The sequence below is a fragment of the Crocodylus siamensis genome, chromosome 3, assembly GCF_052110815.1.
Source record: "Crocodylus siamensis isolate JL-2025a chromosome 3, ASM5211081v1, whole genome shotgun sequence".
In the NCBI taxonomy this organism is placed as follows: Eukaryota; Metazoa; Chordata; order Crocodylia; family Crocodylidae; genus Crocodylus; species Crocodylus siamensis.
The window spans coordinates 35,606,955-35,632,665 of NC_143397.1; the positions used below are offsets into that span (position 1 = coordinate 35,606,955).

At 55.4% G+C, this 25,711-nt stretch overlaps 1 protein-coding gene across 1 annotated transcript; it reads left to right on the plus strand.

Annotated features, from left to right (window-relative positions):
* Positions 1-3,035: 3,035 nt before the first annotated feature.
* FOXD1 (forkhead box D1) lies at positions 3,036-8,826 on the plus strand. The gene is made up of 2 exons (XM_090037193.1): positions 3,036-4,421; positions 8,740-8,826. Exon 1 carries the CDS (start codon positions 3,291-3,293, stop codon positions 4,398-4,400), a length of 1,110 nt encoding a protein of 369 aa, XP_089893319.1. The 5' UTR covers positions 3,036-3,290; the 3' UTR covers positions 4,401-4,421; positions 8,740-8,826.
* Positions 8,827-25,711: the final 16,885 nt, after the last annotated feature.

Consider the following 25,711-nt stretch of genomic DNA (forward strand, 5'->3'; position numbering starts at 1 on the left):
ATTGCAGATCACGTTGATGCCTATTATCCGGGGAAGCTTTGCTTAGATGAGGAAGCCCGTCCTCCCACCGAGCCAGGAGCGCCTGCATGGGCCAGGACAGGAGCGACAGACCTGGAAATGACTTGGGTCGCGTTCAGATTTGTCCCCGCAGGGCGGCGCTTGGCCCAGGAGACAGGGGCGGGGCGGCTGGCAATCGGGAAAGCATGAGCCTGCTGCCCACAGCTTCTCCACAAGAGCATCAGCCGCGGTAGCAAAGAGCCAGGGAGGCGCCCCCAGCCGTGGCCGGCTCCTCGCGCGGGATGGGGCGCTCATCAGCGAGGCCTTTCAGCCGCGCTGGTGCCGGCTCCTCGCTGCTCTCCGCAGCAATTTTGGCGTCTAAAGAAACGGACGGAGCGAAGGGCGGGGCCGGCTGGTGCCTGCGGCCGGGATCCAGACAGACCCCCCCAGCCAGCGGAGCAGCCTGGCTGCAAGCGAGGGCCCGGCCCGGAGCTACCGCCGGGGGGGCGGCGAAGCGGGTAGAGGAGCCGGAGCTGCGCGCGCAGCAGGGGCCGCCTTCGGATCCTGTCCTGATGTTCAGCCCCGGGCGGGCGTCTTCCTGCCCGCAGGCCCCTGGCTGCGCGGGGCAAGGGAGGAGCGCCGGGCAGGTCGCTCGCGGCCCCCGAGCCGGGCCGGGCTGCCGGCTGCCTGCGAGGGGCACTCCGGCCTCTCCCCGCTAGATGGCGGCGCTGTCCCGTGCGCCGGGCCGCGGCGGGGAGATGCGGCGCGGCCGGCAGTGCGCGCCTGGGAGAGCTGAGCTGCCCGCCGCTCCCAGGGCTCCCGGCCTCTCCGCGCCCTCCTGCAGCTGGGCACAGCCCTGCGGCTGCCGGCCGGCTGTCCCTGCCCAACAGGGTGCGTGGGGGGTGCGGGTCATTTCTCCTGCCTTCAGCTTTAGCAGAGCTCCAGGGACCAGCGGGAAAACAAGCGAGCAAGCTGGTGATCTACAAGCGGTGCTTTGAGAAATCCAGAAGAGGAGCACAGAAGAGAGCCCGCGATGGAGCACACCCGCCTCGTGTGCGGGCAGAGGCTGCTTAGCGCCCCGCGGGAGCCCCCCTCGCCTTCCTCCCGTGGCCGGAGCCGCCCGGCGGCGGTGCCAGGCTTGGCAGGGGAGGTGCCCGGGAGTCCGCTCAGATACGAGGGCCCGTGCTCGGCACGCAGGTCCCCGGCTGGCTCCTTCACGTGGGTGTCGACGCTTCGGAAAGGCTATAATAGCAGCCTGGGGGCAATGTCCGCTCGGCTTCCTCGAGTGGCTGACTGACACCCAAGAAAACAGCGCGAGAAAGCCCGCTCCGGGCCTCGGCCTGCAGCGGGGCCTTCCCAGAGGCTTGTGTGGTGCAAGGTTCCCGGCGTGGAGAAAAACGCAGTGCGGAGTCCTAAGAGGAAAAAGGAGAATTGGAAGTACTTACGCGATAATGAAAGAAAACAAAATCAAGTTAATTAATAAATAAGGGCCTTTCTAAAAAGGGGGCGGGGGGCGGCGCGGTGGGTTTCTTGGCAGGACTCGCCTTAGCTCCCCCCAAACCGCTCGGGACGATTTGCCCCCGGAAAAGCCCTTTGCCTTAATACAGGCTGAGAGCAGCGCAGTGGCGCGTGCAGCCGCGAACCTGCCTGCGGACGCACAAGTCGCCGCGTAACTCTCGAGCATTTCGCTTTCGTGACTTTTTGTTGTGGGGTTCTCCTGCAGAAGTAAGGCACAACATGGAAACAGGATTTCCACAAAATGAAATAGGATTATTTGGAAATAGTAATGCAGATTAGGCGGTAAATACATAACCCTCAGCTTGAAGCAGTGGTGCCTGGAACTTTTCATGCAGGGGGATCTATTGCAAAGGCTTTTGAACTGCAGCCTTCTCTTGAAATGGGCTGTTGGAGCTGGCGGCTGATTTTCCTCCGAGTGAAAGTCTATAAAACGCCCCAGTTTCAAGCGGGTTGTGATGCAGCGACTCCCCCAGAGGCGCGTGCGGCCGCGGGGCTGGGGGGCTTGAAATCCCGTGCGACTGCAGGAGGGTTCCGCTGACTCCGACCCCCTTTCACATTTTTTGTAATGTTTTGATGCCTTTGATCGTTTGTTGTTATAAAATCTGTCGTTGTTATAAATCGCGCGTCACCAGGCATTGAAAAAGCTATCGAGCCAACCTTCCTCCTTGCGTGTGCTCCAGAGCTGGAAGTAGAAGAGATTAAGAAAAAAAAGAAAACACACCGATTGATTTCCCTTGGCACAAGGCAGCGGTAAATAGCCGTCTGCCCGTGTCCCCAGGACAAGCGAGCTTCCCTCTTCCCTTCCAAACAGATCGATACAAATACGATCAGACGGGGGGGGGGGAGGGGAAGACTCGTATTTGTAAGACGGGCGCCCAGAGCGGTTTGGGTCGCACCCACGCGTGACAAAAAGCCCGAACGGGGGGGGGGGGGGAAGGGAGAGAGACCAGAGGCTGCCTGAGCGCTTCCGCCCGGGACAGCGCTTCCATCCCGGCTTGATTTAACTCAAATCTTCCCGGGGGGAGGGGGGGAAACCTGCCGGTCCCTGCAGTGCTTTGTGCCAGGCTCACCGCAGTTTGGCAGGAGCGGCGGCCACGGAGCAGTCACCCCGCGGCCCTACCCGGCGGCCGGGCCGCTCCTGCCTCCTGCGCCGCTTCGGGCGACCAGGCTGCCTCCGGGTCCCCGAGCGCCGCACGCGGGGGCGGGGTGCCTCAGGCCCCGGGAAAAAGCCTGAGCTGCCTTTTGCCCCGGCCCCGGTCGCGGGGAGTCCCGGGCAGCCGCGGCCGCAGCCGGGCGAGCCTGAGCGCGGCGCGTCCCCCGGGGTGGCTCTGACGTGCGGAGCCATGTGACGCCCCTCTGCTATAAGGAGGAGCAGAGGCCGCCCCCTCCCGGCCCCGGCCCCGGCCCCAGCCCGTGCGCCGCCTCCCCCACCCCACCCCCGGGCCCGGCCCCCGCCCGCTACTAGCCGCGCGCCCCGCGGCCCCGGCCCCATTGATGTCCGAGGGCCGAGGGGAGCGGAGCGGCGCAGGCAGCTCTCCCGCCGCCCGCCCGGGGAGGCTGCTGCTGCCGGCCGCGGCGCTGGCTCTGGCTCCGGCTCCGGCGGAGGCTCCGGCGGAGGCTGGGGCGGGCGGCGGGGGGCGCTGGCGCTGCGCTGCGCCGGCCGCCGGGGCCGGGAGCTGGAGCGGGAGCGGGAGCCTCGCTAGCTCCCAGTGCGAGCCCCCGGGCCGCGCCGGCCCGCCGCCGCCCATGCTCTGCCCCGCCGCCGCCGCCGAGCCATGACGCTGAGCTCGGGCATGTCCGACGCCTGCGGGCTGGCGGAGGAGCCCGACATCGACGTGGTGGGCGAGGACGAGGAGCCGCCCCGCCCGCGCGGCGCCGCCGCGGCCGCCGAGGAGGACGAGGACGACGAGGAGGAGGACGAGGCGGGCGAGGACCTGCTGCTGCCGCGCTCCCCGGCGGCCGCGCCGCGCTCCCCGGCCCCGGCCCGCGGGCCCTTCCCGGCGGCGGCGGGCGGCGGGGGCGCGGGCGGCGGCAAGAGCAGCCTGGTGAAGCCGCCCTACTCCTACATCGCGCTCATCACCATGGCCATCCTGCAGAGCCCCAAGAAGCGGCTGACGCTGAGCGAGATCTGCGAGTTCATCAGCGGCCGCTTCCCCTACTACCGGGAGAAGTTCCCGGCCTGGCAGAACAGCATCCGCCACAACCTCTCGCTCAACGACTGCTTCGTCAAGATCCCTCGCGAGCCGGGCAACCCGGGCAAGGGCAACTACTGGACGCTGGACCCCGAGTCCGCCGACATGTTCGACAACGGCTCCTTCCTGCGCCGCCGCAAGCGCTTCAAGCGCCAGCCGCTGCCCGCGCCCGACCTGCTGCTGCGCGGCGCGGAGCCCGGCGCCTTCCTGCAGCCGCCGCCGCCGCCGGCGCCCTACGGCTATGGCCCCTACGGCTGCGCCTACGGCCTCCAGCTGCCGCCCTACGCGCCGCCCTCCGCCCTCTTCGCCTTCCACCACGCCTCACCGCCGGCCCGGCAGCCGCCCACCGCCGCCCCGCCCGGCCTGGGCGCCGCCGCCGCCGCCGACCTGGCCCGGACCGCCTTCGGCTACGCGCCGCCGCTCAGCCCGGCGCTGGCCTCCTCCCTGCACGCGGCCAAGGCGGGCTCGGGCCTGGCCCGCTCGCCCTTCTCCATCGAGAGCATCATGGGCGGCGGCCTGAGCCCCGCGGCCGGCAGCAGCTGCGCCTCGCAGTCCGCCGTCGTGCCCTTCCTCGCCAGGTCGCTCGTCACCTCCTCGGTGTCCTCTGCCGCCGCCGCTGCCTTGGGGACCCTGCACCAGGGCACGGCCCTCTCCGGCGGCGAGAACTTTACTGCTAGGATTTCAAATTGTTAATGGGGGAAAGCCTCGCGGAAGGTAGGCGCTGCGGCCTCTCCTCTCCCCCCCCGGTCTCGCTCCCACCCGCGGCTGCCGCCGTGTCTGCGCGGAGCCGATCTCCGCGCTGCGCGGGCAGGACCCACTCGCCGCCGCCAGTTATCCTTCTATTTCCTTAAAAAAGAAAAAAAAAGTATATAGATAAGATATATATATATATATATATAGATATATATAGATATATATAAAAATGTCTCTAAACCATTGACGTTCAGAGATTCTCAGGTCCAGGAACTCAGCCCAATAAAAATAAAGTGTCGAGGGAGGACAGCTCAGCCCAGCAATACTTTTTAGTACCCGTCTCCTGTGCTTTTATAAGAAAAGAAAAGGAAAAAAAAAATAACTCAGACGAACATGTTTACACAGAAGAAAACTGAGATTATAATTTCTTATTTTAACCTGTGTTTTGTACGATAAGACTTACGGAGGGGTTTTTTATTATTATTATTTTATTTTGTACTTTCTGCGTACTCTTTACAAGGAATATTGTTAAAAGAAATTACTGGCAAGTATTATTGTACCTTTTTAATGTAAAATTTTTACACGTTTTCAAAAATAAAATTTTTAATTTTCCGAAAAAAACAAGATCCCACCCAAACAATTGGCTTCGGACGGTCCCTCTTTAGTAGTCTCCCTTGACTCTAGAGCCTGGTCATTTTTATGTGAGGTTAGTAGGGAAAACCCTACTAACAACAAGAGGCCAGGTGCTTTATAGTGAGTAGCTCAGTCCGGCTGGATGTGACCCACGGGATGTCCAGCCCATTCCAGCCCTAACAGGTGATAAAAAGGCCAAAATAAAGAACGAAGACTAACCAGGGAATAAAAGTCCAAAACTCCTTAGCGGGGGGAAAATCCACTTCCTGCAGGTCCCACTCCCTGACAGATAAAACGAGTTGCCTTCGAGTCAGTAAATGTAGGTTTTTTAATACTTTGGGTGTACTTTAAATCGCGGCTGCATCAGTTTAGTTGTCAAAACGTCCAGAAGAAAAGACAAATAGTGTATCCAGTTTTTAAAGGACATTTTGCTTAAATGTTTAGCTTACTAGGAAGCAATATTTGAAGTTAATCAGAGCATTTTTTTACTTTTCAACTTAGGCAGTAGAAAATCCATTTTCAAATCTCCACCAGTATTTAATTTAAATGCTTACTTAATGAAAACAGGGAGATATAAATGTACACAGTAAAGCATGCGAGCAGTTCTTGTCATGTCGGATTTACATTTTAGCACACAAGGCTTTGCTAGGAGGGATGTTTTTACTGGTCGAGTGATTTTTTACAAAAATGGAAGCATTCAGAGTTTGGACTGGAAAATCCTGTGTTTAAAATCAGGCCTAGGACTGCTCCACTAGAAGAATATCGTGGGCTAAAATTGTATACGTTTCCATTTCAAAGGTCTCTCCCGTGATATTACTTAAAGGCTATTTTGATTAAGGAAGAAATGTGATTTCTTTCCTAAACCGCGGAAGTTTTATTTTATTTTTTTAAGTCCTGTAGTTAAACGTTTTCACATTTCAGGGTATTTTTTTCTCGAGGATAGATACAAACATTGGTTTGGCGTTTCAGCTGTAGCAATGCAGTGTTAAAATAATTGTTTTTAATAAACTAAATGACTGAAGGTATGATCTCAGCTCAGCTCCACTTGCAGCATATAGATGAAGGGCCCTTTTACTTGTCCCGAGTCCTTGGGGTACAAAAAATACCTATGGTCATGTCTGAGCTTTCTAATAAAAAAGGATTCTCAAAGGCAGAGCCCATATTTGCCTTTGTAGGAAGACTTTATTATTATTCACAAATGACCCTAATTAAATAGGATCCAAGACGTTCCTCTAAGAGACCTGTCTATTTTTTGTTCCCAGAGCGTATTCTTTTAGTTGATGGAGTAACCTACATGGGGAAATGTGTGGTAAATCCCACAAACGTTGTATTAATAGCGTTTAAATTAGCAGGGCTGCATCACGGTTTATGGCTCAGAATGAATATGGTTGTCAGCGGCGCCCAGCATTGTCAGCCACCTCCACTTCCAACGGGACCTGAGTGCTGGGCATATCTCAAATCAAACCGCGTGTATTTAGGTCCCCAGACCCGGATTTCGAAGCCTACTTTTAGGCACTTTGGGAAGTGTTCATGTTCAAATGAAACAGAGCAAGTTTGAAGAGGGAAAATACGTCTGTATCTAGGGCTACTACACAGAGCTCCTCAGTACGTAGAGTATTACTCAGACCCTGCCACAGCTTTTTTCTTTTCTTTTCTTTTCTTTTCTTTTCGGTAATCGACCTGTACTGTTAGATGACAGAAGGTGTAACCGTATACAGTATCCAGTCACCAGGCTGCCCTCTTCCTAGTGCTAGTGATTTTTGGCCTCATCCTGGGAAGAATGTAGGGCTATCTCTGTTTCTGAAGGAGTGTGTGTGTGTGCACTGCATGACTGCGGGTTATTTTTTTCCCCTTGGGGATTCTTCAGAGGCAAATCCTGTTGAAAAGTATAGGACACGGGGCTCTTTTGCCACGTGCTCCTTGCATTTTTGATGCCATGGTTTTGCACCTTGTCTGGACACAAACCTCCGTTTGGACCAGAGAATGAATCGGCAGCAGCTAGAGCTGACACGAAGTCGTGTCGCTCCTTTGGGGCTGTTTAGTCCGACTCCGGCGGCGACGCCTCACATCTCGGGCTTGCTTTGTGTGCAGGTCCGGCCGCGGGTGCGGGGCCCAGCGCCGTGCGCCCGCCGCGCTGCGCTGCGCGGGGCCGGAGCAGGTGCTGTAACAAAGGCCGGCCGGCCTACCGGCCCCGCGGCCTTTGATGGGGCTAACAGCATCTCCGAGCTGGCTCTCCCCATTCGCATGCAAATGCAGCGCAGTGTCCCCTTTTCTTTGAAGGCAAACAGAAGGATATTTGTAGCTTTTGCAGGGCCGAGTCCAGCGGAGCAATTCTTCCTAAATAGGCTGAGCCCTAATAAACAAACTGGTGGGGCAAACATGAGGGTGTCGCCTCCTCCTCCTCCTCCTCCCAGCTACAACGTGTGGATTCATTAACGCGGCTCTTTCTCTCCTCTTATCCCCGTAGGGCTGAGAGGCGAATTGCTGGAGCTGACTTGGGAGGGGATTGCTCTATACGGGGGCTAATGTTTCAATCGGTTCCTCCAGAAGGACCACACAAAAAGAAAGTTTTCGTTTATGGTGCTATTATGCGAAGTTTTAATCTACGGATAGATTTAGCCAAATGTTATCTATCGGGAATTTAATGAAGCCCTGATGTATTCAATAGCTTGTATTTATGCCACACACAGTGTCTATTCAGAAACATTTCCTTCCACATATTTATTTCTCTCTGCTGTGTGATTTATTTATTTTTAATTAGGTTTTTCCCCCTAATTCTTCTCAACCATCTTATATAACAGTTCTCTCCGGCAACACTGCGCTGGGTCCTTCCCACATCCCCTGTAAAAAAAAAACCCTCCCCTTCCCACCCCCGTATAAAGCTGATTAGTTTGCACTTTTGCACATGTGGTCCCTTCGCAGCAAATGTTTTGCTGATGTTAGTGGAAGCTGTGATACTTTTGCCGTTAACTCAAGTTTCAGTGGGGACAGTACAGTCCCTATTCCATATGGACAAGGCCTTCCTAGTCTGGGCCTTTCTTTTCTGGAAGTTGCCTCCTCTAAAAAGTTTTCCAGTGGTAGCGTGGCTATTACCTGGCGGATACACATATTTCTGGTCCTTTTCTTCCGATGAAAAAGTCATTCTGCTCAGCAGCTGAATCTGCTTTCTCCTCCTCAGTCCTGTGTCCGAGGTCTCTGCTTGGCGGAGGCCTGGGACTGAGTCAAAGCTGCCGCAGTTAGTTGCTGCTTGGGGCCATTGGGAGCTGCCCCCAGGCTGCTGATTCAGGCCGCTTCGTTATAAAATCATGCCAGCTGTCCGGGGCCCAAACTGCCCTCTCCTCTGGCCAGGAAGCCTGGGCTCACCTGCCCCCATTTTGCCTCTGTTCTATTTTATCCCGAGGTGATTTGTTGTCCCAAACGAAGATCCGCACAAGAAGCAGCTCTCAAGTTTATCCTTGCTCCAAAAGAGGCCCATGGAAAAAAGAAAAAAAAGGTGTCTGCTCTAATGGCCTCTGGCAGGGACAAAACGCCGTGCTCTGTGCTCGGCATGTAATACTTTCCTTCATTAGTTACAGTAAGTACTTCAGTAGTCCCTGATAATATTGTATTTGACAGAAATAATGGAAATGGTGATCATGACCAGCTGCTTCGTGCACTTTGGGATTTATGCTATCCTAACCAGATCCGTTTTTCACATTGTTCCTAGCGGCAGGTCTCTCTCATCTCTTGCAATCCTCTCCTTTCCAAAGACCTAATGCACACGATGCAGATTTTTGTTTCCACTGCGGACGAGGTTTCACCTCCCCGGAGGCTGCCAGTTTCTTTGGAGGTAGGTGCCAGCTCGGGACTATGTTCTACTCCTTTTCCCCCCTGGCTAACGGGTTTTTATTTTTATTTCTAACTTTTAATCGCTCCCAACCCTGCCCCTGGAGCTGCCTGGCTTTGTTTACCTGGAAGATAGTGTTTCTCTGCTTTTCCGCCTTGCCGTGTAGTTCAGCTAGTTTGTGAGAAAATGCAAAGCACGCTTAGCCCCACAAGCAGCTGCACTGATTCCCCTCACACCCTCTTTCTAGTTTGATTGCTGTGCACATCACCTTAACTATTTTTTTAAACTGTAGGCCTGAATCTAATTTCCAGTGCGAGCTGCTATAATAAACAAAAGCCATATGTAGGAGGGAATGGGGCTCTAATGATTACTGAGATTTATTTTATGAGACAGGGACGTGCATGTGAGCCGCGGGTTTGGAAGCGGTTTGTTTGGATTGTTCTGCTGCGCTGGCTCGGAGCAGATGACCTTGCTCCGCGTTGTCTGTGCGCGCCTTGCCCTCGGCCTGGGGAAGCCTCCACGAGGCCGGTCCCAAACCCAAGCCTGTTTTAGCTCCAGGCCCCTGCGGTGCTTCTGCCCCCAGGAAAATTGACCGGCTAGCCAGAAAGCGGGATCGCTCTCGAGCCTCTGCCTTGAGACCACTTCCCCTGGGGGAGCCCGTGCTCGGGGAAAAGCCCGCCCTGTCCCACCCGGAGCTCGGGGCTAGAGCCGGGCCTGCGAGCCGGGCACTCGGCTCTGGAGGGGCAGGAGGACGTGATTTCTCTCTGCAGGTCACCCGGGCTCAGGGGGGAAAGGCGCTGGGGGCCAGAGTAAGAGAGTTAACTCCCGCCTGGACGGCCCGGAAGGACGTGTTCCGTCCGGAGTCGGGCCAAGGCCAGAAATGGTCTCACTGAACTCAGCGCTGGGGGAACCACTTTGTATCCGAATAATTCAAGCTATCTAAAGCAAGACCGCACTGCTCTGCTTCTGGATGGAGCAACACGACACGCAGAGCTCTGCGAGGCCCTGCATTTCGATGAGAAATTATACCATTTACGTTGGAAGCCATGGGGAAATCGAGATCTCAGTTATCATATTAAGTCTTTTGAGTAAGACTGGGAGAGAATTGCCCCTATTAGGTACCCCCCACACACCCATAGATATGTGTATTTCGGAGCGCGAGTACATATCAAATAAATATATGATTATATATATGCATATAAAGAATATATATGACTATATATGTATATATACAATCTGATTGGTATATAGTTATAGGTATTCGTTGACCATATTGGGAAAGAAGCGTCCACTCAATAAAAATATTGAAACAAGACTGGACTCTTCCTTTCCAGTTTTCCGATGTGTATGTCCGTTTCTCCGGGCTGATTATTGTCGTGCACGCCTACACGTGTCCGTATTTGATGGATACACGCAATGAAGGCAGAGAAAAGAGGAGTCTTCCTCGGGTTTTCTTGTGTTACAGTAAACATCGTCCTCCTGGCGAACATATGTAGTCAGTCTTTGACTGAGCTGAGATTTTTCTAATACCGTTTGCATGTGTCCGGCAACATTTCACCTGTCAAATTTACAGTGAAACAACACGGCATTAAGACCGGTCGGGTGGTTCAGGCATGTTCATAAAGGAGAATATGGCCAACTGTATGCAGTATATATATGCTGCATATTTATACTGCATATACATGCTGCAGTTGGCCATATTCTCCTTTATGAACATGCCTGAACCACCCGAGATAGATAGAAATATGTGTATATGTATATGTGTGTGTGTGTATAGACAATAGCTATATTATATATAAACTATATCAATATAGACTCTATATACAGACTCTATATTTATATAGACTCTATATAAAACGCACCTTAGTCTTTCCTCTGGCTTTACCAAATAAGCCTTGGCACGGCTTTGGGCGGGTTGTAACAGTTCCCGTGCCAAGTCTCAGCGCAGTAAGCAGACATTGGGGAACCTCCTCTGTGCAGCTCCAATGCCGGCGGGGGGGGGGGAGGGGTGATTCCAATAAAACAAAAGAAAAAGAAAAATGCCCCCAACGTTTTGTCGGAGGAGGCAAAGGGCAGCGCTTTTCTGGAAATCAACTTCTTTAGCTCTCTTTCAGCACATGTCTATTTTCTGACTTTAGAGCACCGCTTTCCTCTGTCTGGGGAGACGTTTTATAGGAGGACCCTGATGCAAACAGCTGTTTTTCACAAGAGCATTTTGACAGCCAAAATGACAAACCAGGCAGATTTTCAACCCCCCCGCAGCGCAACCAACCTAATCTGAGTTAGTGAAGCCCAAGATTTATTTATTCCACTCGTTTGAAAGATCGCAAAAAATAGTATTGCAAAAGCACTGTGCAGTTATGATTGCTCTAAATGCATTTTGCACATGCCTTTAAAATTACCACGTCGGAACGGGCAGTGCGGAGGAGCTCTTGATTTCTGAAACTTTCCAACCACATCCGTAGCCCCTGTTTCCAGTCAATCTGATGCAAGTGGCTGACCTGTTCTTTGTCAGTCAAAGTATCAAAAGTTTCATGAGAGGGCTGAACCGAGGAGCTGGTTTTCGCGTTGTGCTAAGGATGCCTATTTCTCACAGGCCCCCTGTATAAATAAACACCAAAGGAAGCACGCGATTGTGTCCCGGGGGGGCCCGCGAGGGACCTCCGCCTCGTACCTGCTCAGAAGCGGTTCTTCTAAGATGCTACAAATTGCCTGGGAGCTCAGTGCGCAGTGGCGTTAAGGGTGAATGCTCAGACACAACTTTGACATGAACAAGCTGCTTTAATCGTCGATTATTTTGCTTTCTTTAGATCCACGAATCCCAAAGATCTTTGGTACACACGCGAAGAAGGGGAACAAGGCAAGTCCGTGAGACTGGAAGCGCGCAGGGTCGGTGGAGCACGCCTCCCCCATACCCGCATTGCCCACTGACATGAACGGGGGATTCTGCGTCTTCGGCCTCAAAACCTAGGCGTTTTAGATGCCTTTGGGTGTGGTTGTGCGTATGAGTGATCTGAACTGGGTAGGCTGCTGGCAGGAAGCCTCAAACGCTTTTAAAATGGGCAATAAAAAAGCCCCTGCTTGTTTGTTTTCACCACGAGCTAAGTTATTGGAAGTCTCAGCTCAAGAGCGTTTCAGTCGGCAAATTCAGCTTGTAATGTTTAGCGCTCTCTTAACTGGCGAAGGCAGTAATGGAAATGTTTCAGCTAAATAGATCCGCGAGGAAGGTAATGAAGCTATTGACATTTTGCAGGACAAAAGGCAGAGTTTTCCTAGTGGCGCCTTTGGGACTTGGTTGCCAATGATCCAGGAGGGGCAAGATGGTGCTTAGGGCCTGAATCGGGGGATCGCACTTCGGCCGCATAAAGCTGCACCTGCCTCCGCTTTCCCTGTAAAAAGGCAGGAGGAGCACTGAGGTTTCTGGGCTGGGGGCTGTCCTAGCGGAGGCATTAGCACCAAGGGCCGGTTCACGGCCTCTCCAATCCCTCTCCTTCAAAACCTGCCGGGCAGAAAATGTAAGGAAAGTGAAAAAGGAAGGCGTCTGCGGGGGTGCGCTCCGCTTCCCGGGGGCAAAGTTTCCGGTGTTTTTCTGCACCCCAGACCTGGCCGGAAGGACCTCGGCGGGGACTGCAACAGTCTGGCAAACGCGTGTAAACAGGCGCGTGTTGTGTCTGCTCCTGCACCCACCAGCAGCGTTGCAAAACTCCCGCTGCCATGCTGGGGAGGGGGGTAGACGGGTTCCCGTCCTTGCAAAGCGCGACAAGGTTAAACCCTCCTCACCAGCTGCGGTCCGGATCTTTGATTTGAAAAATCCGTGTGTGGAAACAGTTGACAGGAACCTAAAAGGATTAGTTGCATTCCACACAGGATCATTTTTGCTGGTAACATTTGAAACGATTGATCCCTTCCCGACCATAAACAGCGTCCAGAAAAACGATCTAACTAGACTCCTATTGTCTCCGTCTGTTTGCGAAACCCTCCACCGCTTTGGGCCGCGCGGCTCGGCTCCGGAGCTCAGGTTGTGGCGGCAACTGCCAGGGCGTCCGGACCCGCCGGGGCGGGCAGGGCCGCGCTGCGCTGCGCTGCCTCCGGGGCCCCGGGCGGGCAGCGCCATCCCGGGCTCGGCGCTGCGCACCCGCGGCCCGTGCCGCTGCCCGCCCGGGTCCCCGCGGCCCGCCGCCCGCCCGCGCGCCCGCCTTTGTCCTGCCGGAGCCGGGGGCCGGGGGCCGGGAAGGGGGCTCCGCCCGGCCCGCACCCATAGGCCTGACACCTGCAAACCCGCCCCGCGCCCCCGCCCCCGCCTGACGGCGCAGGTGGAGGCGCCGGGCTCGCCGCACCTCCCCGCGGCCCGGGCCTCTGCCGCCTGCACTGGGCCGGCGCAAGGGACCGCACGGAGCCCGGGCTCCCGGGCCGGCGCTGTCCTTCCCTGAGCCCGGGTCCCGCCTCGCCCCCGCAGGGCCAGCGCAGGGAGGGAGGACGAACGGGCCTTCCCGGCCGCCTTGAAAGAAGCAGCGGCTGCAAGCCCTGCTCAGCCCTGGGACCGCCCGTAGCTCCAGCGACACCCTCGCCTCTGCTCCCGGGGCCAAACCCATGCGAGCCGGGCACTGTGGACCTGCTGGGCCGCGGCCGGGGCAGGTGCCCCGCAGGTCGGCGAGCGGGCGGCGGGAGCAGGCGGCCCGGGGACCTGAGCCACGTGAGCCTGCGAGCAGGGCCGAGGAGGACATTTTCCTCATTCCCCTTCCTAGGCCCGACCTAGAGCCTCCCCTAGAGCTGGAAGCAGCCGCTTCCCATGAAGGGACCCGCGTGGGAGGGCTGGGCGGGGAAGGACACAACAGCACAAGGCGCTTTCCCCGCAGCTTTCTGCCAGCCACATAAAAGCCGGAGGCAGCTTTTCTCCCCAGCTTCATTATCGGCCCGGACACACCATGAATCCCCTTCCCCCGCGCCAGGCCTTTTTTCCCCAGAGAATGAAGAGCTCCCGATGGAGATTGGCAGCATTGAGCATCTTCCTAACTTGCCTCTGGCTTCCTTACATCTCTCCGTCCACCTTTCTAATTAGACTAATTAGAAGATATTTGGAGTGTTGCGGGCCCCATAGATTAAACCGCTTAGGGGTTGTGAAAAGACCCTGAATACCCACCAGGGGAGGCAGCCATTCAGTGGGGCGGTAACAGTTGCTACATTTATCCCTCGCCATTGAAAAGAGCTCGATTAAAATGTTTGGAAACTACTGCCACCCCGGATCCCGCCCTAATTAGAGGGCCTGGACAGATCCCCCTGATCACTCAAAAGAAACTCCTTCCCGGCTCTGTCTCCTGTCTTTTCTGCACGTTTGAATTGCTTTGAAAAAGAAGAAGATAATGCGGCCACCAGTGCTGGAGAGAAATGACTCCAGGCCAAAGCCTCTGCCCTGAGGAGTGACAAGATGGCAGGCTCGGCCTCCCCCGCGCTGCAGCCACAGGAGGGGGCCGCGGCGGCGGGGCAGCGCGCTGCACGGCCGGCTGCCTTGTCCCGGCGCCGGGCAGGGAAGGTGCTGATCTCCAGCCCGTCCGCTGCTTCTGCTCCAGTCCATCTCAGTGCCGCAGTCAGGCCAGGCCAGGGATCTCCAGCCTGGCCAGGGAGAAACACCCGCCTCACAAAGGCCAGGGCTGGGGGCGCGAGGTGACCTCCCAACTCGCCCCGAGCGATGCCCAAGGGCTCGCACTACAGAGCCCGGCACGGTGCTGCCGGCGGCTGGGCTCCCGGCTGACTGAGCTGCCGCGGGGAGTAAGGCCTTGACCGCGGCAGGTGAAGGCGGAGCCGGCGAGGGGCGGAGGAGTCCGGGAAGCGCCCTCCTCTGCGGGCGAGCTGCGGAGCGGGGCCGCTCGGCAACTTGTGCATCATTAGGCAAGAAGGCCTTGCAAATTGCTAGACTCGGACCCGCCGGCTTTTAAGGAAAAAAATGAAGGTGGTGATTAAATCATCAGCCATTGAAAAGGGAAGAGGAGCACTCTGTCAAAATCACTGCACCCCCCTTGTGCCGCGGATTGCAGCACAGCCCGACGCAATCGGCACAGGTCGGCCTGCGGTCTCCCTCTCGCTCCCGGCTGGCAGAGGTTGCCTCCAGTGCGCTTTGTGCGCGGTTCCCCGCGGGGAAGACTACCTGCGGGATCGGACCCAGTATAACAATACACAACCCCCACCCCCCAGTCCTCCCCCGAGAGTTAGGCAGGAGGTGCTTCCCGCATCGATTAAGGGTGCACTTGATTCCCCCCACGGAGCTTGTTCCCCCGAAGGGCTCCGAGAACCAGAACCGTGATCCGGTCTCTGCAAAGCGACCCAGTCTGTCCTGGCCTGCGGGGGCCTCTCACTCACGGAGTGCAGATATTGCCCTGCTTTTAGGATCTGGCAGCTAGTATCTGATCGGTTCGTTTCCACAGGGCCTTATCGACGGAAAGATCAGTCTTTTACTCTAACACTGTCATGGGTTTCCACTCTCCCGCCTCCACCCAAAGCTCTGTGCGATCTCCAGCCACCCCGAGGCAAGGCTCCCGGAAAGGATTGTCACCAGCACCGCCGAGTATGGCCGAGTAGGTGGGTGGGACCTCCCCAGGGACACCCCGACGCCACTGCCTCGTCCTTTTTTCCCTCTTCTGAATGCCACCAGGGACAGAGCACCCAGTCTTGTGAAAACTTCCGCAGTCATCTTTTCAAAACTTGATACAAAACCACGAAGCTGACTTGCAGGGCCATCCACCCCTCTGCGCGGATGCAGGATTTGGTATTCCTAAACCATCCCAGACAGATGCCACTCCCTGAAAACCTCCCCGGCATGGACTGAATATACCCCAGATAAAAGAACAATCCTTCTCTTCATTAGCACTTGGCTGCTGCACACAGATTCTTAAACTTACAGGCTAGCAATGACCCAAGTGCCTGGAAAAAGGTCTCACTTATTAGTTGGCAAGAGGCAACCCACCAAAATGCCAATCAACAAGTCAGGACTCTTTTGAAGAGTAACATTATCCGGGGCTGTCAGGCGGCGCAGCCTCTAGTGTGTTTGCAAAGCAATGAAGTGGGGATGGAAAGTTATTTATTTTTGAAGATTGTCCTCTCCTCAGAAAAGGAGCCGAATATCTGAAATATCTCCAGGATGTGTAATTTGTCAGGGAGTTTTGCTGACACGAATGGCCCCAACGCCGTTGCAGAACATTTCAGGACTGGAAATTCTCTCCTTTCAGTCTTCATATGGCTTCAGTCAAAGCTGACCAAATGGGGCATAGCCTTTGCTCTATACCCCCCTTTATACCTTTATTAATGTTGCTTCCCCAGCCAGAGTCTGCAGGAAGGTGAGGAATGGGCTTCCGTGCCATGCCGAGCGCTGGGCACAGATATTTTGTCTCGGGAGTGCACCTTATGTTAATAGGTTTTGGAGAAAGTTTTCCAGCTATGCATTGCTGATTTGATGGCCTCACACTGCGGATTATTTATACTTGTTAAATCTCAATCCCCACATTAAACATTGGCAGCTGGGATGAGCCTTCGGGGCCAAATCTGCAGGCCTGGCTGCCGGTATAGTCAGAGCGAGTTCTGCCGGGTGACTGCCTGGCCTTAGACCGCAGGGAGGGGGGAGTGATGGGAAGCTCGCCATGCCCGACGCCCCTCGGGGACCCAGGTACCAGCCCCCTCCTCTCCTGGCCTCGGCGCCCTGCCCGCTTCCTCGGGTTGGCAGTGGCCAGCTGGAGGGCGGAGGGAATGAAGGGAACCGCTGCTCTGCTCGGTTTTGCCCAGGAAACAAGCTGCATCGATGGCAAGAAGACTCTCATCAATGGGCAAGGGGGAACCGTTGGGGAGAGGAGCCCTGGGGCAGGTTATGCATCCGCAGAGCCTGGCGGGGTTTCCCGATGCATCTCGCTCCCTACAGTGTCTCCCAGAAGAGGAGCTAGAGAACTCCCTTCCTGGGCTTAATAATGGCTGGAGAGAATCGCCCCGGCTGAATTACCCCCGATCCCCAGGATGCCCACGACCGCTCTGCTGCACCGAGGCTCCTGGCCGGGTACGGGAGTGCGGGATCGCGGACCACTCCCTGCAAGCGGGCCATTCACCAGCGGCAGCGGGCAGCGGTCTGCTCACTACGCAGGAGAGCCCAGATCAAGGAGCTGGGCGTGCCGGTTCTGCTCTCTCAGAAAGCCGCGCTCACCCCTTCTCTCGAGGGAGCCTTCCTTCCCACGGGACAAGCTTGGCTGCGAAGCGCGGATCTGTGCCCATCCCTGGCCTGCAGCTGAAGCCGCAGAGAGCTTGTGTTCAGGCTGGGATCCAGGGAGGGCGAGCACGAGGTGAGGACAAGTACATGCCTCTACGACCAAGAACGATTCAGCTGTGGCAAATGGCCAAGGGAAAAGCATACCGGGCCGGCTAGCACGTTGGCAGGTTACTACCTGGGGGAGGGGGTTCTTCGTGCCAGCTTTAACTCTTTTAAACGTTTACTGCACTTCGGGGACTTCTGTTTTTAACCTGGGACACACGACCGATCGGGCTGTAATGCGCTTTGCTCGCATTTGAAATGGATGTCAACGCTAAGTTCTGCGCAGAAGACTTAATTCCTATTTCCATCTTCTTTTTTAAGGATTTGATTTGACACGGAAGCGGCTGTCATTGTCATCTGCAAATAGAGCAGAGAGGATCTGGCTCTCTCCAGCTACTGGCTAGTTTCGGCCCTCAAAGCTGAGCCACTTTGTTTTGGCTGGCCGCGGATCAGACAAGCACTCAGGTGCTGTGAGTCATCACTTTCAAAGGATGCATTTGCAAAGACCTCTTCTCTTCAAGCCACGGAGTGACCTAGTGATGCATCAGCAGCTCTTCCCCCGGGAGCTCCTGCTGCTGTTCAAAACCTCCCTGTTCTGAGCGGCCGCTCCTGGAAGAGCTCTTCCCTCTTCCTGCGATCCTGCAGTGTCCCTATCATTCCTCCGCAAGCCTTATTTATATCTCCTCCTGGCAGACAGATGTGACTGGAGCTTTCCCCTAGGGGAAATCATCTTACTGTAATGAATCGTGACTGTCCTGTGATGTAACGCGCGGTGATGTATGAAAATGAGCAGGGTCAGTGCATTCATCATCTCTCCAGCAAGGCCCCGCTAACACATGACTCCGAGGTGGACAGGGCTGCTCTTCCTCGGTTTCCCGAGGCTGCCCCAGCCCTGGGCTGATCGAGAGTTTTGACAAGGGAGGTGCAGCTGGTGAGAGGCATTATCGCGCATAAAGAAACACATTTTTCTCCTCATAACAATAAACTAGAAGCTTTACTAATATGCCAGGGGTCTAAGGCTGCATTATTTAGTTTAAGAGTGAAGCAAAGACAAATATAACGTCATCTTTTTTAACTCATTCCCATCTGCAGGGCTGTAAAATTGGAGCTAAATTAATTACCAGGAGCAGCTAACAGAATTGCGGAACAAAGGATAGCTTGACTGGTGGAGCATCAAGAGCATTCAGAGCAAGAGAGAGTCGCTCGCACTTCCTGAATTAAGAGTTTAGTAGCGATCGGGGGGATTATAATGAGCCATTACAGTCAACTGAGTCCCTCAGCGCTGCCTGACTAGAAATGCTGCTGCCAGTGTGTCAGGCACTTGATTTTAAACTGGGGGGGGCGGGCAGTAACACTTCCAGTCCGGGCTGGATGCCCTCTGCTGCATTTCATCTTTATTTATAAAAAATCGCAAGGTAATGAACAAACCAATCACATAAATACCTGAGCGAGGGGGGTTGCGCTGGGCTGAATACACCAGGGGCCTCCAAGGGGCTGGACTGTAGTCGCTCGGGACCAAACAGAGCTCGCTTGTCTTTGCAACTTCTCTAGCCCTAGCAACAACTCCTATGAGGGCAGGGCCAGGATCATCGGATCATAGGAAAGCAGGGCTGGAAGACACCCCACCAGGGCCCTTCCAGCCCCCTGCTCAAGGCAGTGTCGTCCCTAACTAAACCATCCCAGCGAAGTATCTGTCTCACTTGCTGGGTCTAGGGTCTGCCCTTTCAGGAGGTTGCCCTTTCCCCTGACTCTTACCAAAAGAAAGTGTCCCTTGTTCAATCCCTGCCCCTCTGGGCGCTGAAGTTTGCCCGTGCATTGTAACTTGGTGCCACGGCTCTTCCGGCCCTGAGTACACATCCGAGCTCGTGGCCCAGATCTCGATGCGGGGGCATCGCAGGGCCATGTGGCACAGGCTGCTCAGCCTGCAGAGCCAGCGCAGGTGGAGAAGGGAGAGCGGGGGCTTTGCGGGGCCCCAGGCGAATCCGTGGGGGCCGCCGATCCCCGCCGACCTGAAAACAAGCGGCTTGGGCGGGATGGATGCTCCCCCGCTAGGGCCGGGGCCCTTCGGCACTCTGGACTGGAGCTACCTGCTGCCCGAGGCAGGCTCCCAGGCATGGCTGTTAGGCGGGCTGGGCTGCTGTGTGCGCAGGTGGGAGCTGTCCTCCCCAGCGCCGGGGCTAAGCAATACAGGCGATTAGCTGGAAAATACAATAAAAAGGCAAACATTAGACAAGATGACGCCGCACCTCCCCTCTTGCGCTAGCGCGGGGCTGCCTGGTGCCGGGAGCAGCGTCTCTATGGACCACATTACAGCAACATCCCCGCTCCCTCCTTCCCGGCTGGCTGAATCATAGAAAAGCAGGGCTGGAAGGGGCCTCCCGAGGTCACCTAGTCCAATCCCTTGCTCAAGGCAGGCTCCCCCCGCAGAACCATCCCATGCAGTACCTGGCTAGCCTGTCTCTGAAACCGCACAACCCTGCAGCACGAGGCCCAGGCCTGTCGCCCCCAGCGCATCCACAACGCCCAGACCTGCCGCAAGGAGCAGGGCGGAGGCCACTCTCCGTGTCCCCAAACCAGATGGAAACAGCCCCACAGCGACAGCCTCTTGCCGCCCCCTGGCCCAGGCCCAGGCCCAGGGCGCGAAGCTGCTCGCGACCCCCTTATCCTGCAGCTTGCAGCACAGCACAGAGCAGCCTCCACACCGGCGCTCCCCACGGCCCCGGCCCCCGCCCCGCCCCGCCCCTGGGGGTTTCCCAATCAAGCCCCGGGGTGGGGGTCAGCTGCGGCTCCTTCCCCTGCCCTGCGCGGCGGCCGGCCGGACCCAGGGGGGAAGGGCCAGTTCACGCGGATGGTCCCGGTGCTGGGTGTGCGGTTGCGTGCAAGAGCCACCCCCCGGTTAGCGTCGGTCAGAGCGGCTGCAGGATCAGGCCCATCACTGCAAGCCCTTCCCGGTGTGTCTCGCTCCCCGCGATGCGTGGAAGACCCCTCCCCACGAGGACCAGGAGCGAGGCAGCACCCAAGCGGCTTACAGAAAAGGAGGGAGAAGGCTGGTATTCTTAATTAACTAATTGCACCTCTATGTTGATGAGCTTGTGCTAACTTCCCCTCCGCCCCTGGAGATTGTGGAGAGGAAATCGGAGACAATTCTGGGTCCAAATCAGATGTCCTGTATCTTTCCGTCCATCTTTTTTTTTTTTACCGGGCACTTCATTGGATTTTAGTCAAAGAGCATCCCTCACACTCTTGTGTCCACATTGAACAAGACAGATAAGCCCGTACTTTACCAACACCTTGCCTAGGCCATTGGCTGTGCACAAGGATCACGCTTGCCCTGGTGTAATTTTTAGGGCAAGTCAAAAGCCAAGAGCTCCAAGGAATGGGAGATTTCCAGGGCAAAAGGAAGCGCCAGGTTTTTCCTTGTACAAAGGGACCCATGCCAGGCGAAGCCTGGACAGAGCCAGCACCTTACCAATCTCTGTGCAGTGAGGGGAAGGCGAGCAGGGTTTCCTGCAACAGCGTGGAGTTGACACCAGAGCTGATCTCTAGGGCTGATCTAGGGGCAGGAGGATCTCCGGAGCGCTTCAGTGGATCAGGTCGCCAAGCCCCTAGGAGAACAAGCGGGAGGGCTCAGCCCCAGCCACAGTGTGAGAACAGATTGGCCATTGATATGAAAATAGGAGGGGGGTGGACCAGGCACCTGGTGTAGCTTAAACCGCCTAGGAACAAGTCCGACCTAGCTACGCGGTTACAGCTCATTTCTGTTCAAACGACGATCAATAATATTCATTTAAAAACTTGACTCATTTGAATAGCTGATTCTGCTCAGATGAGCGATTACTGTGCCTTATAACGCAGAGCTACAACATGGGGAAAGCAACACCATTTGCCATATTTCGATGCAAAGGGAGATAAAAAGATTTTTTAAATAAATGTTAGTGCTTCAGCAATGAAAGTTATTAAATGAACACCCCAAAGTTTGCGCCTTCTAATGAATGTTGTCAAATATTATTTTAAAAGAAAGACAGATCAAAATATCTTAAGTTTTTCCCTTTGGCCAGCTCACTCGAGCATAAGAAAAACCTATTAATGTACATCATCGAGCCATGCAAGTGAGTGCTGGACCTGTAGAACAGGAGGTAAATAGATTATTTTGTTTTACAATGCTGACAGCTTTCATGGAATAAAACTGGAAAGATCTAAATATTAATAGATTCATTCAGTGGAACAAAAGTTACAAATCATTAGCTGAAGAAAGTTGGCCTCTTGCCCACATTCTATAGGGGCACGAGGGAAGAGCAGTAACTGTGCTGTTAACGTCTACAAAAGGCCAATTTTTGTATATAATTTATTTAGATGAAGTGTGCAGAATGTTTTTATTTGTTCTACATCTAGCTGTCTCACCTCTGTGTGAACTCCCCAAACCCAGATCTACTCCAAATACTGCTGCTCCCCCTTCTGCACACTTCCCTCCAACGTGTTTGCTTTGGCAACTTTCATGTTCTTACAAACAATTCTTCCAACGATATCAATCACTCTTGCACCCAAAGAGAAATACTGTACACTCAATGCGATGACAAAATGAAACATGTTTGAAGCAAACCATGTGTTCCAGTGTGCCAGGGATTATGTTATTTGCTCAAGGAGCATGTTCAGAATATTTTAGGCTCTGTGATTCCTGAGATTGTAAATTTTATTGTCTGCTTTTGGAATTTATGATTTCATAGACAACCAAAATACCTCTTTATATGGAATAATTTCTGAAGGTGAAATCAACCCTGTATTTCATGGGAGGAATTGACTGGATAAGACTATTTACTTTTCTAATATTGTTTGTCTTCTGATTCTTAAAAAACAAACAAAACAAAAAGAAAACTTCAGCAAGTATTCTTGGAGCCCGTGAATAAAGATTCATTTTTTTAAAAGTTTGCACTTTCACACCATCCGAGAAAACTGCTCCTCAGTATGGGGATGTCTTTTCTGTGCAGGTCCCTTGCCAGTCTTCCGGGATGGCATACCCTTGGGCAGTTTGTGTCATGCAGTCGCTGGCTCTTCTCCCTCCAGACGGATGGATGCCCCTTCTCTTCTAAAGGCTACGGACGCGGCAGAAGTAAGTGCACAGAAGCACGGGGGCAGATCCTACCCCGCGAGACGTATGCTGTCATCATCAGCGGAGGGTCTTCTCCACGTGGCTATGGCCTCACTGCCTCGGGCTTAAATGATCCTCAGAATCACAGGAGATGTTCTGGTCTCTCCACTGGGAACATCTGTGTGAGGCGCTGGGTGGCTGGGGAGAAGCTAGCGAACCAGCAGACCCCGCTGTGACACGCTGGATTCACCAGATGGTCGCGGTGCGAAAAGCTGTCAGTGTGTTGTCCCAACCCGTTTTGCAACGCGGATGGAGCCTGCGGGTTCCCTGACACGAGAGAGGGAAGAGCTATCGCTGTCCGGGAACTCCTGCCTATGGCGGACTTTGCACTCGGGTGCTTGCGTGGGTGGCAGCGCATGCTGCTCACCGACCCACTCCGCCATCTGCTGCGAGCCGGGGAAGCGGGAGATGCCGGTGGAGCTCGTTCATACATTTGATTACGAATCATATGTATTGGTTTTATTTATTCTCTCATGGCCCCCCGATCTTCACTGTGTCACGAGGCTCCTCCCTGTCAGTCCCGCCTCCCACTGGGGAGAGGTTTGACCCCTGTTGTGGAGACCACCTATCTGGCTTCCAAGGGGGAATCTGGCCTGATCGCTCGTCAGTCTCGGCAAACAAAGAGGAGGTCATTACAAATGCTCCAGGCTTAACGGATTGTGTTTGTTTTTGCAGCAGAATAATATATTCAAGAATGCATTCCCCCGTGCCAGGTGCATGGCAGAGCGCGCTGGGATCGCCTCCTCGCTGCTCCCCACGACGGCCGGCTCGTGCGGCGCTCCCAGGAAAGCTTGCCGAGACCCTGTGTTCCGGGAAGGGGATGGACCTTCCTTCCCAGTGCCGGCTGTCTTGTGGTGTAGAAACTCCCCACACCTGCCCTTCTCTTCTATCTCGGCCCTCGGGATATTTGCAGGTTAAACGTGGAGGTTACATCTGGCAGCCTGCGAGGCGCAGGGGAGCAGGGTGCGAATTACACTTCGATTCTTGGGGGGGAGGGGGGTGCAAAAAAAATTAACCGGTCCACTGATTAACAAGTCCACCTAGGTGAGGAGCAATCCCATCAAGACCCCTCCCTCTCCCCCGGTTATGGTTTTCAAATCTTACAGGGGGAACTGCCGTCTCTTATGGGGGGCTCATCCCCCTTAGGTCCCCTCCATTCGCGCTCATCTTTCAGCGCCGCCGAGGCCCTTCGGATCCCTGTGAAGTGCTCGTTAGATCTGAGGCAAATCACCTCTTGGTTTCTGCACGCGAGCTTCCCAGCACCCTTGGGTGGGCGTAGACGAGGTCCCGTCTCGCCGCCGGCGCCTGGGTTGGCCTTGGAGCGCCACCCTGCAGAGCAGCGCGAGGCGGGTGATCCTCGGGGGGTGCAGAGCGAGGGGCTTCAAACGCCACTTCCATGGTCTTCAACGCCCCTCTCATAAAAGGACAAGCCACGGTTGCCCCTTCTTCTAACACGGAAACGTCGAAGCGGAGCCGGAGCCGGAGCCGGAGCCGGAGCCGGCGTGCTGCCGCCTTCGCCTCGGTGTCTAGTGCAGCGGCAACGGGGCTGCCGTAGCGGGCCCTGACCGGGCTGTGGTCTGTCTGCCCCGGGATCTGTCCCTGCGGACCCGACTCTGCCCGGCACCTCTCCTTCCCCCCAAGACCAGTAGAAAAGGCTTTGAGAGGTCGCACAGCCATTAAGCAGATGCCCTGGTTTCTGATCACAGGAGACGATCACACCCTTCCAGAGACCTCCATTTTAAGCTTCCCCTAGTCTCCATCTCCTCCGGCAAACGGTCAGGTCCTACTGTGACCGCTTCAAGTGAAACAGCTCGGACTGGATGGGGCAGGAGAAGAGAGCAGGCGGGAAGCCATGCCCGCGAGGAGAGAGGCCGGGCGCAGGGGCCGCTGCCAGCAGCGCGGGGCACCCAGGAGACATCCGAGGCGCGGAGACTAGACGACCTGGGCTTGTTTTGGCGGCTCGGAGGGCATCTGATTGCTTTCTGTGAATACCTCAGGGGGATAAACACCAGACGGGGAGAAGAACTATTTAAACTGAAGGACAATATTGACACAAGGACAAATGGGTATGCACTGGCCATGAATACATTCAGCCTGGAAAGCAGACGAAGATTTCCTCCCACCAGAGCCGCCCGCGGGAGCGGTGGGGGCAAACCTGGGTTTGGGAAGGAGCCCGGTCCGCCTCGGGAAGGGGCAGGACACGGTTACTTGACCCCATAACACAGGAGGTCCCTTGCAGACCCGTGCCTGGGTGAGCTGCAAAGTTTACCTCGGCCATCTCCTCCCTCTAGGGACTGGCCGGCATGTTTGTAGTTTTCTCATCAAACTGGTCCTTAGCTATTGTCTTTATTCCGCCTGGCGGCACAACGCTCAAAATGAGATCCGCCCAGTCTTGGATATTTTCAGAGCTGACATCCTCATCAAGGTGTGAGATACGGAAGATTCAGCTTTCTCCAAGTTATGCCATGGGCTTGTGCAGGGGTTTTAACTGCGAGGGGTTCTCGCCATTTATGTAGTTTTCTTCCTCCTCGAGGTGCCCAGGAATCGGCCACCTACTGCCCCTCCTTGGACCTCATCTCCTCGGGGAGCCCCTTTTATTCCAGGCAACTCAGAAAAACGCTCGCAGAGGCAATGCAATCCAAATCACTAAGTGAAACCCCCCGCATGAAAAGCAACCGTTGTTGGTGCCCTTGTCTGAGACTAACTGGAGGCGAAGGCAGGGGCAGCTCCCACTGCCGAGCAGCCGGGGGCCCCGAGCTGGGCTAGGCCTGGTTGGCAGGAGTGCCAGCCAGAAGCTGTGAAACGGGGGCACTCAGTAACGCGAGAAGCATCCGGGGAACGACTTCAGTGCCTTAAAAGTGGTACTGCGGTATAAACTGGAAGTCAGATGGACCAGGGCTGTATTCATGCACATGCTCGGATCAAATGGCTGGTGGTCGCCACGTCTCCAGCCCGGTGCGAGAATCCTTCGGGCTCGAGCTGGCCGGCGATGGCTCTGGGCTGATCCTTGACGAGCAAAGACTAAGGTCGGGATGAACACTGAGCGCAGAAGGAGCCCGAAGCCGAGCCTGGCCCAGGTTTTCCAAGGGCAGCGGCGATTTCCGAGTGCCCGGGCCGGGTCCATCGGGAGAGGAGAGGGGCCACATTCCGCGGGAGGACCCTGGGCTTGCGGGGGCACCCACGAGACACTAACCACTCCTGAACCGATGGGACTAAAAAAGGCTCCTTAGCTGTAGATGCCAGGATGTTATTTTATCGTCTCTTTAACCGCCCGGGTCATCGGGAAATCGGGCTTTATTTATTTTCTGGTTAGTGGATTGGCAGGGAGAGGACATGAGTGTATGTTCATGCCATATTCCTCTCTCAAGCACCGCTCCCGCGTTGCCCTGCTCTTGGGAACATCTGGGGCTGGGGTGCGGAAG